The following is a 19,305-nucleotide window of genomic DNA, read 5'->3' on the forward strand; positions in this document are numbered from 1 at the left end:
AGCCCGGTACTGCTGGCACTCCTCCTCCGAGTACCCATCTTCACGGATAATCCTAGGAGATTACACAGTATAAATGTCCTGTATATACATATATAATCTACAGCCCGGTACTGCTGACACTCCTCCTCCGAGTACCCATCTTCATGGATAATCCTAGGAGATTACACAGTATAAGTGTCCTGTATATACTATACATATATAATCTACAGCCCGGTACTGCTGGCACTCCTCCTCCGAGTGCCCATCTTCATGGATAATCCAAGGAGATTACACAGTATAAATGTCCTGTATATACATATATAATCTACAGCCCGGTACTGCTGACACTCCTCCTCCGAGTACCCATCTTCATGGATAATCCTAGGAGATTACACAGTATAAGTGTCCTGTATATACTATACATATATAATCTACAGCCCGGTACTGCTGGCACTCCTCCTCCGAGTACCCATCTTCATGGATAATCCTAGGAAATTACACAGTATAACTGTCCTGTATATACATATATAATCTACAGCCCGGTACTGCTGACACTCCTCCTCCGAGTACCCATCTTCATGGATAATCCTAGAAGATTACACAGTATAAATGTCCTATATATACATATATAATCTACAGCCCGGTACTGCTGACACTCCTCCTCCGAGTACCCATTTTCATGGATAATCCCAGGAGATTACACAGTATAAGTGTCCTGTATATACTATACATATATAATCTAACATCACAGCCAGCTGCACATACAGGTCATGTAATGTTACTATAATAGGGGGATATAACTTGCGCTTCTTTCCTGGGGTATCTGTGGTGTGGGTGATAAACTGCCTCTGGGGTAGTTAAAACGATAGTTCCCTACCCGTTTCTGAATACAAAGGTAATATATATAGCCCCGGCGCTGCTATGTACGTGTAATAAATGCTACAGGTGATGGTATGACTGCTGCAGATATACAGGTGATTGGTATGACTGCTGCAGATATACAGGTGATTGGTATGACTGCTGCAGATATACAGGTGATTGGTATGACTGCTGCAGATATACAGGTGATTGGTATGACTGCTGCAGATATACAGGTGATGGTATGACTGCTGCAGATATACAGGTGATGGTATGACTGCTGCAGATATACAGGTGATTGGTATGACTGCTGCAGATATACAGGTGATGGTATGACTGCTGCAGATATACAGGTGATTGGTATGACTGCTGCAGATATACAGGTGATTGGTATGACTGCTGCAGATATACAGGTGATGGTATGACTGCTGCAGATATACAGGTGATGGTATGACTGCTGCAGATATACAGGTGATGGTATGACTGCTGCAGATATACAGGTGATTGGTATGACTGCTGCAGATATACAGGTGATGGTATGACTGCTGCAGATATACAGGTGATGGTATGACTGCTGCAGATATACAGGTGATGGTATGACTGCTGCAGATATACAGGTGATTGGTCTGACTGCTGCAGATATACAGGTGATGGTATGACTGCTGCAGATATACAGGTGATTGGTATGACTGCTGCAGATATACAGGTGATTGGTATGACTGCTGCAGATATACAGGTGATTGGTATGACTGCTGCAGATATACAGGTGATTGGTATGACTGCTGCAGATATACAGGTGATGGTATGACTGCTGCAGATATACAGGTGATGGTATGACTGCTGCAGATATACAGGTGATGGTATGACTGCTGCAGATATACAGGTGATGGTATGACTGCTGCAGATATACAGGTGATTGGTATGACTGCTGCAGATATACAGGTGATGGTATGACTGCTGCAGATATACAGGTGATTGGTATGACTGCTGAAGATATACAGGTGATTGGTATGACTGCTGAAGATATACAGGTGATTGGTATGACTGCTGAAGATATACAGGTGATTGGTATGACTGCTGAAGATATACAGGTGATTGGTATGACTGCTGAAGATATACAGGTGATTGGTATGACTGCTGAAGATATACAGGTGATTGGTATGACTGCTGAAGATATACAGGTGATTGGTATGACTGCTGCAGATATACAGGTGGATCCTGGGTGAGTATTTGTGATACTCAGTCCATGCTGTGGGGAACAGTAACATTACATGGGTAATATCTATAGCCCCGGTGATACTATGTACGTGTAATAAGTGCTAGGACTCGGGTTTAAAATTTAAATCATAACATCAAAAATATTTATTTTACACAAATCAGGCGTTTAATAAGCATGTATTCATTTCTCTCATATGGGGGGGGGGGGGGGGTTCTCCCAAACAGGAGGGAAAAAATCCTCTCCTTCTGGAAAATATATAAAAATAAAAAAGTACATATATTTATTTGAATATGAAGCAAAAAATAAGAATTTACTTACCGATAATTCTATTTCTCGGAGTCCGTAGTGGATGCTGGGGTTCCTGAAAGGACCATGGGGAATAGCGGCTCCGCAGGAGACAGGGCACAAAAAAGTAAAGCTTTACTAGGTCAGGTGGTGTGCACTGGCTCCTCCCCCTATGACCCTCCTCCAGACTCCAGTTAGGTACTGTGCCCGGACGAGCATACACAATAAGGGAGGCATTTTGAATCCCGGGTAAGACTCATACCAGCCACACCAATCACACCGTACAACTTGTGATCTAAACCCAGTTAACAGTATGACAACAGAAAGGGCCTCTTAAAGATGGCTCCTTAACAATAACCCGAATTAGTTAACAATAACTATGTACAAGTATTGCAGATAATCCGCACTTGGGATGGGCGCCCAGCATCCACTACGGACTCCGAGAAATAGAATTATCGGTAAGTAAATTCTTATTTTCTCTATCGTCCTAAGTGGATGCTGGGGTTCCTGAAAGGACCATGGGGATTATACCAAAGCTCCCAAACGGGCGGGAGAGTGCGGATGACTCTGCAGCACCGAATGAGAGAACTCCAGGTCCTCCTTTGCCAGGGTATCAAATTTGTAAAATTTTACAAACGTGTTCTCCCCCGACCACGTAGCTGCTCGGCAGAGTTGTAATGCCGAGACCCCTCGGGCAGCCGCCCAAGATGAGCCCACCTTCCTTGTGGAGTGGGCTTTTACAGTTTTAGGCTGTGGCAGGCCTGCCACAGAATGTGCAAGTTGAATTGTGTTACAAATCCAACGAGCAATCGACTGCTTAGAAGCAGGTGCGCCCAACTTGTTGGGTGCATACAATATAAACAGCGAGTCAGATTTTCTGACTCCAGCCGTCCTTGCAATGTATATTTTTAAGGCTCTGACAACGTCCAACAACTTGGAGTCCTCCAAGTCGCTAGTGGCCGCAGGCACCACAATAGGTTGGTTCAGATGAAATGCTGATACCACTTTAGGGAGAAAATGCGGACGAGTCCGCAGTTCTGCCCTATCCGAATGGAAGATTAGATAAGGACTTTTATAAGATAAAGCCGCCAATTCAGATACTCTCCTGGCAGAGGCCAGGGCTAGTAACATAGTCACTTTCAATGTGAGATATTTCAAATCCACCTTTTTCAATGGTTCAAACCAATGGGATTTGAGGAAATCTAAAACTACATTTAGATCCCACGGTGCCACCGGAGGCACCACAGGAGGCTGTATATGCAGTACTCCCTTGACAAAAGTCTGGACCTCAGGGACAGAGGCCAATTCTTTTTGGAAGAATATTGACAGGGCCGAAATTTGAACCTTAATGGATCCCAATTTGAGACCCATAGATAATCCTGATTGCAGGAAATGTAGGAAACGACCCAGTTGGAATTCCTCCGTCGGAACCCTCCGATCCTCGCACCACGCTACATATTTTCGCCAAATGCGGTGATAATGTTTCACGGTGACTTCCTTCCGTGCCTTAATCAAGGTAGGAATGACTTCTTCTGGAATGCCTTTCCCTTTTAGGATCTGGCGTTCAACCGCCATGCCGTCAAACGCAGCCGCGGTAAGTCTTGAAAAAGACAGGGACCCTGCTGTAGCAGGTCCCTTCTCAGAGGTAGAGGCCACGGTTCGTCCGTGAGCATCTCTTGAAGTTCCGGATACCAAGTCCTTCTCGGCCAATCCGGAACCACTAGTATTGTTCTTACTCTTCTTTGCCGTATGATCTTCAATACCTTTGGTATGAGCGGCAGAGGAGGAAACACATACACTGACTGGTACACCCAAGGAGTTACCAGTGCGTCCACAGCTATTGCCTGTGGATCTCTTGACCTGGCGCAATATTTGTCCAGTTTCTTGTTGAGGCGAGACGCCATCATGTCTACAATTGGTCTTTCCCAACGGTCTATTAACATGTTAAAGACTTCTGGATGTAGACCCCACTCTCCCGGATGAAGATCGTGTCTGCTGAGGAAGTCTGCTTCCCAGTTGTCCACGCCCGGGATGAACACTGCTGACAGTGCTATCACGTGATTCTCCGCCCAGCGAAGAATCTTGGCAGCTTCTGCCATTGCACTCCTGCTTCTTGTGCCGCCCTGCCTGTTTACATGGGCGACCGCCGTGATGTTGTCCGACTGAATCAACACCGGCTTTCCTTGCAGGAGAAGTTCCGCCTGGCTTAGAGCATTGTAGATTGCTCTTAGTTCCAGAATGTTTATGTGAAGAGACTTTTCCAGACTCGTCCATACTCCCTGGAAGTTTCTTCCTTGTGTGACTGCTCCCCAGCCTCTCAGGCTGGCGTCCGTGGTCACCAGGATCCAATCCTGAATGCCGAATCTGCGGCCTTCTAATAGGTGAGCCTTCTGCAACCACCACAGAAGTGACACCCTTGTCTTTGGTGACAGGGTTATTCGCAGGTGCATCTGCAGATGCGACCCTGACCATTTGTCCAACAGATCCCTTTGGAATATTCTTGCATGGAATCTGCCGAATGGAATTGCTTCGTAAGAAGCCACCATTTTTCCCAGGACTCTTGTGCATTGATGTACTGACACTTTTCCTGGTTTTAGGAGGTTCCTGACCAGATCGGATAACTCCTTGGCTTTTTCCTCTGGAAGGAAAACCTTTTTCTGAACCGTGTCCAGAATCATTCCTAGGAACAGCAGACGAGTTGTCGGGATTAAATGGGATTTTGGAATATTCAGAATCCACCCGTGTTGTCTTAGCACCTCTTGAGATAGTGCTAAAGCTGTCTCCAGCTGTTCTCTGGACCTTGCCCTTATTAGGAGATCGTCCAAGTATGGGATAACTAATACGCCTTTTCTTCGAAGAAGAATCATCATCTCGGCCATTACCTTGGTAAAGACCCGAGGCGCCGTGGACAATCCGAACGGCAGCGTCTGAAACTGATAGTGACAGTTTTGAACAATGAACCTGAGGTACCCCTGGTGTGCGGGGTAAATCGGAACGTGTAGATACGCATCCTTGATGTCCAAGGATACCATAAAGTCCCCTTCTTCCAGGTTCGCTATCACTGCTCTGAGTGACTCCATCTTGAACTTGAACTTTTTTATGTAGAGGTTCAAGGACTTCAGATTTAGAATAGGCCTTACCGAGCCATCCGGCTTCGGTACCACAAATAGAGTGGAATAATACCCCTTTCCTTGTTGTAATAGGGGTACTTTGACTATCACCTGCTGAGCGTACAGCTTGTGAATGGCTTCCAACACCCTCTCCCTTTCGGAAGAGACGGTTGGTAAGGCAGACTTCAGGAAACGATGAGGAGGATCCGTCTCTAATTCCAACCTGTACCCCTGAGATATTATCTGCAGGATCCAGGGGTCTACCTGCGAGTGAGCCCACTGCGCGCTGTAATTTTTGAGACGGCCCCCCACTGTCCCCGAGTCCGCTTGAGAGGCCCCAGCGTCATGCTGAGGTTTTTGCAGGAGCCGGGGAGGGCTTCTGTTCCTGGGAAGGAGCTGCCTGTTGGTGTCTCCTCCCTCTTCCTCTGCCTCGTGGCAGGTACGACAAGCCCTTTGCTCTCTTATTTTTGTAGGAGCGAAAAGGCTGCGGTTGAAAGGTCGGTGCCTTTCTCTGTTGGGGAGTGACTTGAGGTAAAAAAGTGGATTTCCCGGCAGTAGCCGTGGCCACCAAGTCTGATAGACCAACTCCAAATAACTCCTCCCCTTTATACGGCAAAACCTCCATGTGATGTTTTGAATCCGCATCGCCTGTCCACTGTCGTGTCCATAAGGCTCTTCTGGCTGAAATGGACATAGCACTCACCCGAGATGCCAGTGTGCAAATATCCCTCTGTGCATCACGCATATAGATAAATGCATCCTTTATTTGTTCTAACGACAGTAAAACATTGTCCCTATCTAGGGTATCAATATTTTCAATCAGGGATTCTGACCAAACTACTCCAGCACTGCACATCCAGGCAGTTGCTATAGCTGGTCGTAGTATAACACCTGCATGTGTGTATATATTCTTTTGAATAACTTCCATCTTTCTATCTGATGGATCCTTAAGTGCGGCCGTCTCAGGAGAGGGTAACGCCACTTGTTTGGATAAGCGTGTGAGCGCCTTGTCCACCTTAGGGGGTGTTTCCCAGCGCGCCCTAACCTCTGGCGGGAAAGGGTATAATGCCAATAACTTTTTTGAAATTATCAACTTTTTATCAGGAGCAACCCACGCTTCATCACACACGTCATTTAATTCTTCTGATTCAGGAAAAACTGTTTGTAGTTTTTTCACACCATACATAATACCCTGTTTTACGGTATCTGTAGTATCAGCTAAATGTAACGTCTCCTTCATTGCCAAAATCATATAACGTGTGGCCCTACTGGAAAATACGTTTGAATTTCTACCGTCGTCACTGGAATCAGTGCCCGTGTCTGGGTCTGTGTCGACCGACTGAGGCAAAGGGCGTTTTACAGCCCCTGACGGTGTTTGAGGCGCCTGGACAGGCATTAATTGATTGTCCGGCCGCCTCATGTCCTCAACTGACTGTTTAAGGGAAGATAAACCATCACGTAATTCCACAAATAAAGGCATCCATTCTGGTGTCGACCCCCTGGGGGGTGACATCTGCATATTTGGCAATTGCTCCGCCTCCACACCAATATCGTCCTCATACATGTCGACACCACGTACCGACACACACCGCAAACTCACAGGGAATGCTCTAATGAAGACAGGACCCACTAGCCCTTTTGGGGAGACAGAGGGAGAGTCTGCCAGCACACACCACAAAGCGCTATATATACAAGGGATATCCTTATATTAAGTGCTCCCTTATAGCTGCTTTAATATATATATATATATATAGCCATTAATGTGCCCCCCCTCTCTGTTTTACCCTGTTTCTGTAGTGCAGTGCAGGGGAGAGACCTGGGAGCCGTTCTGACCAGCGGAGCTGTGACAGAAAATGGCGCCGTGTGCTGAGGAGATAGGCCCCGCCCCTTTTTCGGCGGGTTCTTCTCCCGCTATTTTTCCAGTCAGGCAGGGGTTAAATATCTCCATATAGCCCCTATGGGCTATATGTGAGGTATTTTTAGCCTTGTATAAGGTTTATATTTGCCTCTCAGAGCGCCCCCCCCCAGCGCTCTGCACCCTCAGTGACTGCCCAGTGAAGTGTGCTGAGAGGAAAATGGCGCACAGCTGCAGTGCTGTGCGCTACCTTATGAAGACTGAGGAGTCTTCAGCCGCCGGTTTCCGGACCTCTTCACGCTTCAGCATCTGCAAGGGGGTCGGCGGCGCGGCTCCGGGACCGGACTCCACGGCTGGGCCTGTGTTCGATCCCTCTGGAGCTAATGGTGTCCAGTAGCCAAGCAGCAAATCCACTCTGCATGCAGGTGAGTTTACTACTTTCCCCCTAAGTCCCACGTTGCAGTGATCCTGTTGCCAGCAGGACTCACTGTAAAGAAAAAAACCTAAACTAAACTTTCTCTAAGCAGCTCTTTAGGAGAGCCACCTAGATTGCACCCTTCTCGTTCGGGCACAAAATCTAACTGGAGTCTGGAGGAGGGTCATAGGGGGAGGAGCCAGTGCACACCACCTGACCTAGTAAAGCTTTACTTTTTTGTGCCCTGTCTCCTGCGGAGCCGCTATTCCCCATGGTCCTTTCAGGAACCCCAGCATCCACTTAGGACGATAGAGAAATAAACCATGTTCTAAAAGAGTTAAGGTTCCCCACTAAGAAGCACCCCACCTGCTATACACCCACCTCCCTAGAACATCATCGGAGGGACCGGAGCATACAAGCATAAGGAGCAACAAGGTACCCAACATAGCGCTTATTGTGGAGGCTAAGACCCCAAATCAATTCAGTGCCGGAACCTTAACTCTTTTAGAACATGGTTTGTTTTTGCTTCATATTCAAATAATATACTATATATGTACTTTTTATTTTTATATTTTTTCCAGAAGGAGAGGATTTTTTTCCTCCTGTTTGGGAGAATCCCCCCCCCCCCCATATGAGAGAAATGAATACATGCTTATTAAACACCTGATTTGTGTAAAATAAATATTTTTTATGTTATGATTTAACATAGCACTTATTACACGTACATAGTATCACCGGGGCTATAGATATTACCCATGTAATGTTACTGTTCCCCACAGCATGGACTGAGTATCACAAATACTCACCCAGGATCCACCTGTATATCTGCACCAGTCATACCATCACCTGTAGCACGGTCCCTGCATACATTAGCTGCACCTGCCCCTTAGTAACATAGCCCCTCCATCCCTCGCTCCTCACATGCAAAGTACCCCGAGCAACAAAAGCCCCACACCGCTGCCCCCATAACATGGCATCCCCCAGTAACATGGGCCCCCTTCCCCCATAAGAGAGCTAGACCCCGCTCCCTCCCCCAGCCAGTAAGAGGGCCCCCAGCTCCGTTCCCCCAGTAACAGGGTCCACCCAGCTCCATTCCCCCAGTAACGGAGGGTCCACCCAGCTCCATTCCCCCAGTAACGGAGGGTCCACCCAGCTCCATTCCCCCAGTAACGGAGGCCCCTCCAGTTCCACTCCCCCAGTAACAGTAACGGGAGCCCCTCCAGCTCCACTCCCCCAGTAACGGGAGCCCCTCCAGCTCCACTCCCCCAGTAACGGGAGCCCCTCCAGCTCCACTCCCCCAGTAATGGGAGCCCCTCCAGCTCCACTCCCCCAGTAACGGGAGCCCCTCCAGCTCCACTCCCCCAGTAACGGGAGCCCCTGCAGCTCCACTTACCCCAGTAACGGGAGCCCCTGCAGCTCCATTTACCCCAGTAACGGGAGCCCCTGCAGCTCCATTTACCCCAGTAACGGGAGCCCCTCCAGCTCCACTCCCCCAGTAACGGGAGCCCCTCCAGCTCCACTCCCCCAGTAACAGGAGCCCCTGCAGCTCCATTTACCCCAGTAACGGGAGCCCCTCCAGCTCCACTCCCCCAGTAACGGGAGCCCCTCCAGCTCCACTCCCCCAGTAACGGGAGCCCCTCCAGCTCCACTCCCCCAGTAACGGGAGCCCCTCCAGCTCCACTCCCCCAGTAACAGGAGCCCCTCCAGCTCCACTCCCCCAGTAACAGGAGCCCCTCCAGCTCCACTCCCCCAGTAACAGGAGCCCCTCCAGCTCCACTCCCCCAGTAACAGGAGCCCCTCCAGCTCCACTCCCCCAGTAACAGGAGCCCCTCCAGCTCCACTCCCCCAGTAACAGGAGCCCCTCCAGCTCCACTCCCCCAGTAACAGGAGCCCCTCCAGCTCCACTCCCCCAGTAACAGGAGCCCCTCCAGCTCCACTCCCCCAGTAACAGGAGCCCCTCCAGCTCCACTCCCCCAGTAACAGGAGCCCCTCCAGCTCCACTCCCCCAGTAACAGGAGCCCCTCCAGCTCCACTCCCCCAGTAACAGGAGCCCCTCCAGCTCCACTCCCCCAGTAACAGGAGCCCCTCCAGCTCCACTCCCCCAGTAACAGGAGCCCCTCCAGCTCCACTCCCCCAGTAACAGGAGCCCCTCCAGCTCCACTCCCCCAGTAACAGGAGCCCCTCCAGCTCCACTCCCCCAGTAACAGGAGCCCCTCCAGCTCCACTCCCCCAGTAACAGGAGCCCCTCCAGCTCCACTCCCCCAGTAACAGGAGCCCCTCCAGCTCCACTCCCCCAGTAACAGGAGCCCCTCCAGCTCCACTCCCCCAGTAACAGGAGCCCCTCCAGCTCCACTCCCCCAGTAACAGGAGCCCCTCCAGCTCCACTCCCCCAGTAACAGGAGCCCCTCCAGCTCCACTCCCCCAGTAACAGGAGCCCCTCCAGCTCCACTCCCCCAGTAACAGGAGCCCCTCCAGCTCCACTCCCCCAGTAACAGGAGCCCCTCCAGCTCCACTCTCCCAGTAACAGGAGCCCCTCCAACTCCACTCCCCCAGTAACAGGGCCCCCACATCACCAACTCCTACATACATTTTTCCACAGGATTTTGTGTGCTAATCCGCCGTCTGATATCGCTAATAGAAGAATCATTACACAAAGCAGAACAGAAAGGTGCGAGGAGAAACGCAGCGCGCCTTACTTCATCTGTTTCACAATCGTGCTCTTCCCGGACTCCCCGGCACCTGCAGGAACATGGAGGGAGGTTCAGTCAGTATAAGGGCTTCACGTGTGGCCGGGGTCTCAGCCGGCACAGACACATACATATATACACACAAACCCCATATACAGGATTATACAACGCACAGCCACGTACATATATACACCAATCCCATATACAGGATTATACAACGCACAGACACATACATATATACACCAATCCCATATACAGGATTATACAACGCACAGCCACATACATATCTACACCAATCCCATATACAGGATTATACAACGCACAGACACATACATATAAACACCAATCCCATATACAGGATTATACAACGCACAGCCACATACATATATACACCTATCCCATATACAGGATTATACAACGCACAGCCACATACATATATACACCAATCCCATATACAGGATTATACAACGCACAGCCACATACATATATACACCAATCCCATACACAGTATTATACAACGCACAGCCACATACATATATACACCAATCCCATACACAGTATTATACAACGTACAGCCACATACATATATACACCAATCCCATATACAGGATTATACAACGCACAGCCACATACATATATACACCAATCCCATATACAGGATTATACAACGCACAGCCACATACATATATACACCAATCCCATATACAGGATTATACAACGCACAGCCACATACATATGTACACCAATCCCATATACAGGATTATACAACGCACAGACACATACATATATACACCAATCCCATATACAGAATTATACAATGCACAGACACATACATATATACACCAATCCCATATACAGGATTATACAACGCACAGACACATACATATATACACCAATCCCATATACAGGATTATACAACGCACAGCCACATACATATATACACATACCCCATATACAGTATTATACAACGCACAGCCACATACATATATACACCAATCCCATATACAGAATTATACAATGCACAGACATACATATATACACCAATCCCATATACAGGATTATACAACGCACAGACACATACATATATACACCAATCCCATATACAGGATTATACAACGCACAGACACATACATATATACACCAATCCCATATACAGGATTATACAACCCACAGACACATACATATATACACAAACCCCATATACAGTATTATACAACCCACAGACCCATACATATATACACATACCCCATATACAGTATTATACAACGCACAGCCACATACATATATACACAAACCCCATATACAGTATTATACAACGCACAGACACATACATATCTACACAAACCCCATATACAGTATTACACAACACACAGACACATACATATCTACACAAACCCCATATACAGTATTATACAACGCACAGCCACATACATATATACACAAACCCCATATACAGTATTATACAACGCACAGCCACATATATATATATATACACAAACCCCATATACAGTATTACACAACACACAGACACATACATATCTACACAAACCCCATATACAGGATTATCTAACGCACAGACACACATATATACACAAACCCCATATACAGTATTACACAACACACAGACATACATATATACACAAACCCAGTATACAGGATTATATAATACACAGAGACATACATATATACACCAATTCCATATACAGGATTATGCAACACACAGCCACATACATATCTACACAAACCCCATATACAGGATTATACAACGCTCAGCCATATACATATATACACCAATCCCACATACATTATACAACGCACAGCCACACACATATATACACCAATCCCATATACAGTATTATACAACGCACAGCCACATACATATATATATATACAAACCCCATATACAGTATTATACAATGCACAGCCACATACATATATACAAATACCCCATATACAGTATTATACAACGCACAGTTACATAAATACACAAATCTCATATACATTGTTATACAACGCACAATATTCAGTTTATCCCACAATGAAATGGATGGAAATCACAGATAATAACACAAAGACCCCCGTATACATCTAGGATATAATACTCAGCGATATATATAGGATGTATATACACCTACGATATAATACTCAGCGACAGCACCTCAGGGATACATATAGGATGTATATACATCTAGTATATAACACTCAGCGGCAGCACCTCAGGGATACATCTAGGATATAGCGGCACCTCAGGGATACATATAGGATGTATACATCTAGGATATAATACTCAGCGGCGGCACAACAGAGATACATATAGGATGTATACATCTAGGATATAATACTCAGCGGCAGCACCTCAGGGATACATATAGGATGTATATACATCTAGGATATAATACTCAGCGGCAGCACCTCAGGGATACATATAGGATGTATATACATCTAGGATATAATACTCAGCGGCAGCACCTCAGGGATACATATAGGATGTATATACATCTAGGATATAATACTCAGCGGCGGCACCTCAGGGATACATATAGGATGTGTACATCTAGGATATAATACTCAGCGGCAGCACCTCAGGGATACATATAGGATGTATATACATCTAGGATATAATACTCAGCGGCGGCACCTCAGGGATACATATAGGATGTGTACATCTAGGATATAATACTCAGCGGCAGCACCTCAGGGATACATATAGGATGTATACACCTAGGATATAATACTCAGCGGCAGCACCTCAGGGATATATATAGGATGTATATACATCTAGGATATAATACTCAGCGGCAGCACCTCAGGGATACATATAGGATGTATATACATCTAGGATATAATACTCAGCGGCAGCACCTCAGGGATACATATAGGATGTATATACATCTAGGATATAATACTCAGCGGCAGCACCTCAGGGATACATATAGGATGTATATACATCTATGATATAATACTCAGCGGCAGCACCTCAGGGATACATATAGGATGTATATACATCTAGGATATAATACTCAGCGGCAGCACCTCAGGGATACATATAGGATGTATATACATCTAGGATATAATACTCAGCGGCAGCACCTCAGGGATACATATAGGATGTATATACATCTATGATATAATACTCAGCGGCAGCACCTCAGGGATACATATAGGATGTATATACATCTAGGATATAATACTCAGCGGCAGCACCTCAGGGATACATATAGGATGTATATACATCTATGATATAATACTCAGCGGCAGCACCTCAGGGATACATATAGGATGTATACATCTAGGATATAATACTCAGCGGCAGCACCTCAGGGATACATATAGGATGTATACACCTAGGATATAATACTCAGCGGCAGCACCTCAGGGATACATATAGGATGTATACACCTAGGATATAATACTCAGCGGCAGCACCTCAGGGATATATATAGGATGTATATACATCTAGGATATAATACTCAGCGGCAGCACCTCAGGGATACATATAGGATGTATATACATCTAGGATATAATACTCAGCGGCAGCACCTCAGGGATACATATAGGATGTATATACATCTAGGATATAATACTCAGCGGCAGCACCTCAGGGATACATATAGGATGTATATACATCTAGGATATAATACTCAGCGGCAGCACCTCAGGGATACATATAGGATGTATATACATCTAGGATATAATAATCAGCGGCAGCACCTCAGGGATACATATAGGATGTATATACATCTATGATATAATACTCAGCGGCAGCACCTCAGGGATACATATAGGATGTATACATCTAGGATATAATACTCAGCGGCAGCACCTCAGGGATACATATAGGATGTATACACCTAGGATATAATACTCAGCGGCAGCACCTCAGGGATATATATAGGATGTATATACATCTAGGATATAATACTCAGCGGCAGCACCTCAGGGATACATATAGGATGTATATACATCTAGGATATAATACTCAGCGGCAGCACCTCAGGGATACATATAGGATGTATATACATCTAGGATATAATACTCAGCGGCAGCACCTCAGGGATACATATAGGATGTATATACATCTAGGATATAATACTCAGCGGCAGCACCTCAGGGATACATATAGGATGTATATACATCTAGGATATAATAATCAGCGGCAGCACCTCAGGGATACATATAGGATGTATATACATCTATGATATAATACTCAGCGGCAGCACCTCAGGGATACATATAGGATGTATACATCTAGGATATAATACTCAGCGGCAGCACCTCAGGGATACATATAGGATGTATACACCTAGGATATAATACTCAGCGGCAGCACCTCAGGGATATATATAGGATGTATATACATCTAGGATATAATACTCAGCAACGGCACAACAGAGATACATATAGGATGTATATACACCTAGGATATAATACTCAGCGGCAGCACCTCAGGGATACATATAGGATGTATATACATCTGGGATATAATACTCAGCGGCAGCACCTCAGGGATACATATAGGATGTATATACATCTGGGATATAATACTCAGCGGCAGCACCTCAGGGATACATATAGGATGTATATACATCTAGGATATAATACTCAGCGACGGCACCTCAGGGATACATATAGGATGTATACATCTAGGATATAATACTCAGCGGCAGCACCTCAGGGATACATATAGGATGTATATACATCTAGGATATAATACTCAGCGGCGGCACAACAGAGATACATATAGGATGTAATACTCAGCGGCAGCACCTCAGGGATACATATAGGATGTATACACCTAGGATATAATACTCAGCGGCAGCACCTCAGGGATATATATAGGATGTATATACATCTAGGATATAATACTCAGCGGCGGCACAACAGAGATACATATAGGATGTAATACTCAGCGGCAGCACCTCAGGGATACATATAGGATGTATACACTTAGGATATAATACTCAGCGGCAGCACCTCAGGGATATATATAGGATGTATATACATCTAGGATATAATACTCAGCGGCAGCACCTCAGGGATACATATAGGATGTATATACATCTAGGATATAATACTCAGCGGCAGCACCTCAGGGATACATATAGGATATAATAATCAGCGTCAGCACCTCAGGGATACATATAGGATGTATATACATCTAGGATATAATACTCAGCGGCAGCACCTCAGGGATACATATAGGATATAATAATCAGCGGCAGCACCTCAGGGATACATATAGGATGTATATACATCTAGGATATAATACTCAGCTGCAGCACCTCAGGGATACATATAGGATGTATATACATCTAGGATATAATACTCAGCGGCAGCACCTCAGGGATACATATAGGATATAATAATCAGCGGCAGCACCTCAGGGATACATATAGGATATAATAATCAGCGGCAGCACCTCAGGGATACATCTAGAATATAATAATCAGCGGCAGCACCTCAGGGATACATATAGGATATAATAATCAGCGGCAGCACCTCAGGGATACATATAGGATATAATAATCAGCGGCAGCACCTCAGGGATACATATAGGATGTATATACATCTAGGATATAATACTCAGCGGCAGCACCTCAGGGATACATATAGGATATAATAATCAGCGGCAGCACCTCAGGGATACATATAGGATGTATATACATCTAGGATATAATACTCAGCGGCAGCACCTCAGGGATACATCTAGGATATAATAATCAGCGGCAGCACCTCAGGGATACATATAGGATGTATATACATCTAGGATATAATACTCAGCGGCAGCACCTCAGGGATACATATAGGATATAATAATCAGCGGCAGCACCTCAGGGATACATATAGGATATAATAATCAGCGGCAGCACCTCAGGGATACATCTAGGATATAATAATCAGCGGCAGCACCTCAGGGATACATCTAGGATATAATAATCAGCGGCAGCACCTCAGGGATACATCTAGGATATAATAATCAGCGGCAGCACCTCAGGGATACATCTAGGATATAATAATCAGCGGCAGCACCTCAGGGATACATCTAGGATATAATAATCAGCGGCAGCACCTCAGGGATACATCTAGGATATAATACTCAGCGGCAGCACCTCAGGGATACATATAGGATGTATACACTTAGGATATAATACTCAGCGGCAGCACCTCAGGGATATATATAGGATGTATATACATCTAGGATATAATACTCAGCGGCAGCACCTCAGGGATACATATAGGATGTATATACATCTAGGATATAATACTCAGCGGCAGCACCTCAGGGATACATCTAGGATATAATAATCAGCGGCAGCACACCGATCCAGTGGCACAAATGCTGCCACGCCACAGCTATGACCCCACATGGGGGGGGGGTAAACCGAGAGTGCCATTATAGATAATAGATCATGGCATTACCAGAGCCATTGGGGCGTTATCTGCATGGAGGCCCAGAGGTTAGCATTGCTGTTTCACATCTCTGGGTTTAATGGCCTAATTCAGTAAGGAATGCAAATTTTACTTTTCCTAGCATGCTGACCGCCGCTTCCCCCCCTTGATGAAGCAGAAGTTGCGATCGCCTTGCAATTTCTGCATAGAAATTAGTGATGCCTCCTGCGGGCGCAGCCGCCATGTTCTCGATTGTGGCGGCTGTGTGAGATATCACACAGCCGCCGTGATCACACCCCGACATACCCCCATTTGGCCGCCTCCGCCCACGCCGCACCGTCCCCGCAACGCTCCGTCCCTGCCCTGGAAACGGAGCGTTGCCGTCCCCACCCCCTCTGACTGGGTGGGTGCTGCATATGCGCCCGCAGGGCAATCATAATAATTCCGGTTGGATTGCGATTTGTGATCTAACCTGAATTAGCCCCTTAATTCCCTCCAAAGCCCTGTCTATGTGGAGTTTGTATGTTCCCTGGGTGTTTTCGGTTATGGATCTCTGAAAACACATTGCTCACACAAGTAGGTTCTTAGAGACCACCATAATAAGCTGTCCTGCTGGAAGAGGTTTCCATACCTTGAGACGTTTGCTATTTGCACTCGCTGTGTGGAAGCTATCGCCCTCTCCTAACAACCGTTACATCTTCAAGTTTATAAATTTAAGTGGCCTCTTCCCAAAGAAGTACAGAGAGTATTATATATCCACTCTGCTGTGCGCTAAACATCTGTACTTCTGATAAGTCATATAGTGCGGGGAGGAGAGCCTGGAGCTACCGCCAGGAGGGGGATGGGTACGGGTTCCCAGCGCTTAGAATGCCACTGGTCAGAACACCAACACCAGCATCACAACACTTTTACTGTAAGTATTCTAACTTTCCCCCTTCCCTAACCCTCCCTCCCCCGCAGCTTAACCCTAACTCCCTGCAGCCTAACCCCCCCCCCGCAGCTTAACCCTAACTCCCTGCAGCCTAACCCCCCCCCCCCGCAGCTTAACCCTAACTCCCTGCAGCCTAACCCTCCCTCCCCGCAGCCTAACACTAACCTCCCGCCCCCCCCCTCCCACAGCCTAACCCTACCTCCCTGCAGCCTAACACTAACCTCCCGCCCCCCCTCCCACAGCCTAACCCTCCCTCCCTGCAGCCTAACACTAACCTCCCGCCCCCCCTCCCACAGCCTAACCCTCCCTCCCTGCAGACTAACACTAACCTCCCGCCCCCCCTCCCACAGCCTAACCCTCCCTCCCTGCAGACTAACACTAACCTCCCGCCCCCCCTCCCACAGCCTAACCCTCCCTCCCTGCAGACTAACACTAACCTCCTGCCCCCCCTCCCACAGCCTAACCCTCCCTCCCTGCAGCCTAACACTAACCTCCCGCCCCCCCCTCCCACAGCCTAACCCTCCCTCCCTGCAGCCTAACACTAAGCGGCGTAACTAGAAATTTTTCTCCCCCAAGCCAAAAAATCCTTCGGCGCCCCCCCCCCCCCTCATACACCCCGTAATTGGCACTAGCAAAGGTAGAAAAATGCGCGCGCTGGCAAAAAGGGTGTGTGGCTTTGTCGAAATGGGCGTGGAGGGCGTGGCATTGCAGGAAAAGACTACCTTATACCCCAGTTTTGCAACCTGCACGCCCAGACGTTAGCCACCACAGGAAAGAAAAATAATCCTGATTCATGCCCCTTACATTATTTGTCATTTTTCCTCCTTATAGTAATGCCCAGTATACATTATTCCACATACTGCAATGGCCCTTAGACATTATTCCACACACAATCAGTGATCGCGCTGAGCCAAAAAAAAAGTGGGTCCCAGGGACCCTTCACTTTTAAAAATTGGGGTCCTACCGGTCGTTTTCTGGGTCCCATCGGAATGAAGGTTCTTATTAATTTTAATCTTGTTTGGACACTACAAAAGTGTTGCAAGATGGGGGGGATGGGGTGACAATGCTGCTGGGCTCTGTAGCATGCAGGACACCCTGCACCAGAGCTGTAACTAGACATTTTGGTGCCCTTAGGCAGAAAGTGAATTGGTGTTAGACCACTCAGACCATAAAGAACAGGTAGTGCGCGCCATAGGCGCGCCGCAAAATTTCAGGGGCGTGGCTTCATAGGGAAGGGGCGTGACCACATAATAGTGTCAATTCACATTACACCACACAGTAGTGGCGCTTATACACATTGCACCAGGTAGAACCTCCTATGCACACTGATCCAGGTAGATCACGTCATACACTTTGCACCAGGTACAGCATGTCATACACTTTGCACCAGGTACAGCACGTCATACACTTTGCACCAGGTAGAGCACGTTATCATACACATTGCCGCTAGGTAGAGCACGTTATCATACACAGTGCGCCAGGTAGAACACGTTATACACACTGCGCCAGGTAGAGCACGTTATCATACACATTGCGCCAGGTAGAGCATGTTATCATACACATTGCCGCTAGGTAG

General features: G+C 46.8%; 1 protein-coding gene across 1 annotated transcript in view; it reads right to left on the reverse strand.

Moving 5' to 3' along the window:
- GNAI2 (G protein subunit alpha i2) overlaps positions 1-19,305 on the reverse strand; it is a 143,392-nt gene that overhangs the window by 43,319 nt on the left and 80,768 nt on the right. The window contains exon 2 of the mRNA XM_063941404.1: positions 10,418-10,460. Coding sequence (XP_063797474.1) covers positions 10,418-10,460 — 43 coding nt within the window. The remainder of the gene's footprint in view (positions 1-10,417; positions 10,461-19,305) is intronic.

Source organism: Pseudophryne corroboree, chromosome 9 (genome assembly GCF_028390025.1).
Source record: "Pseudophryne corroboree isolate aPseCor3 chromosome 9, aPseCor3.hap2, whole genome shotgun sequence".
In the NCBI taxonomy this organism is placed as follows: Eukaryota; Metazoa; Chordata; class Amphibia; order Anura; family Myobatrachidae; genus Pseudophryne; species Pseudophryne corroboree.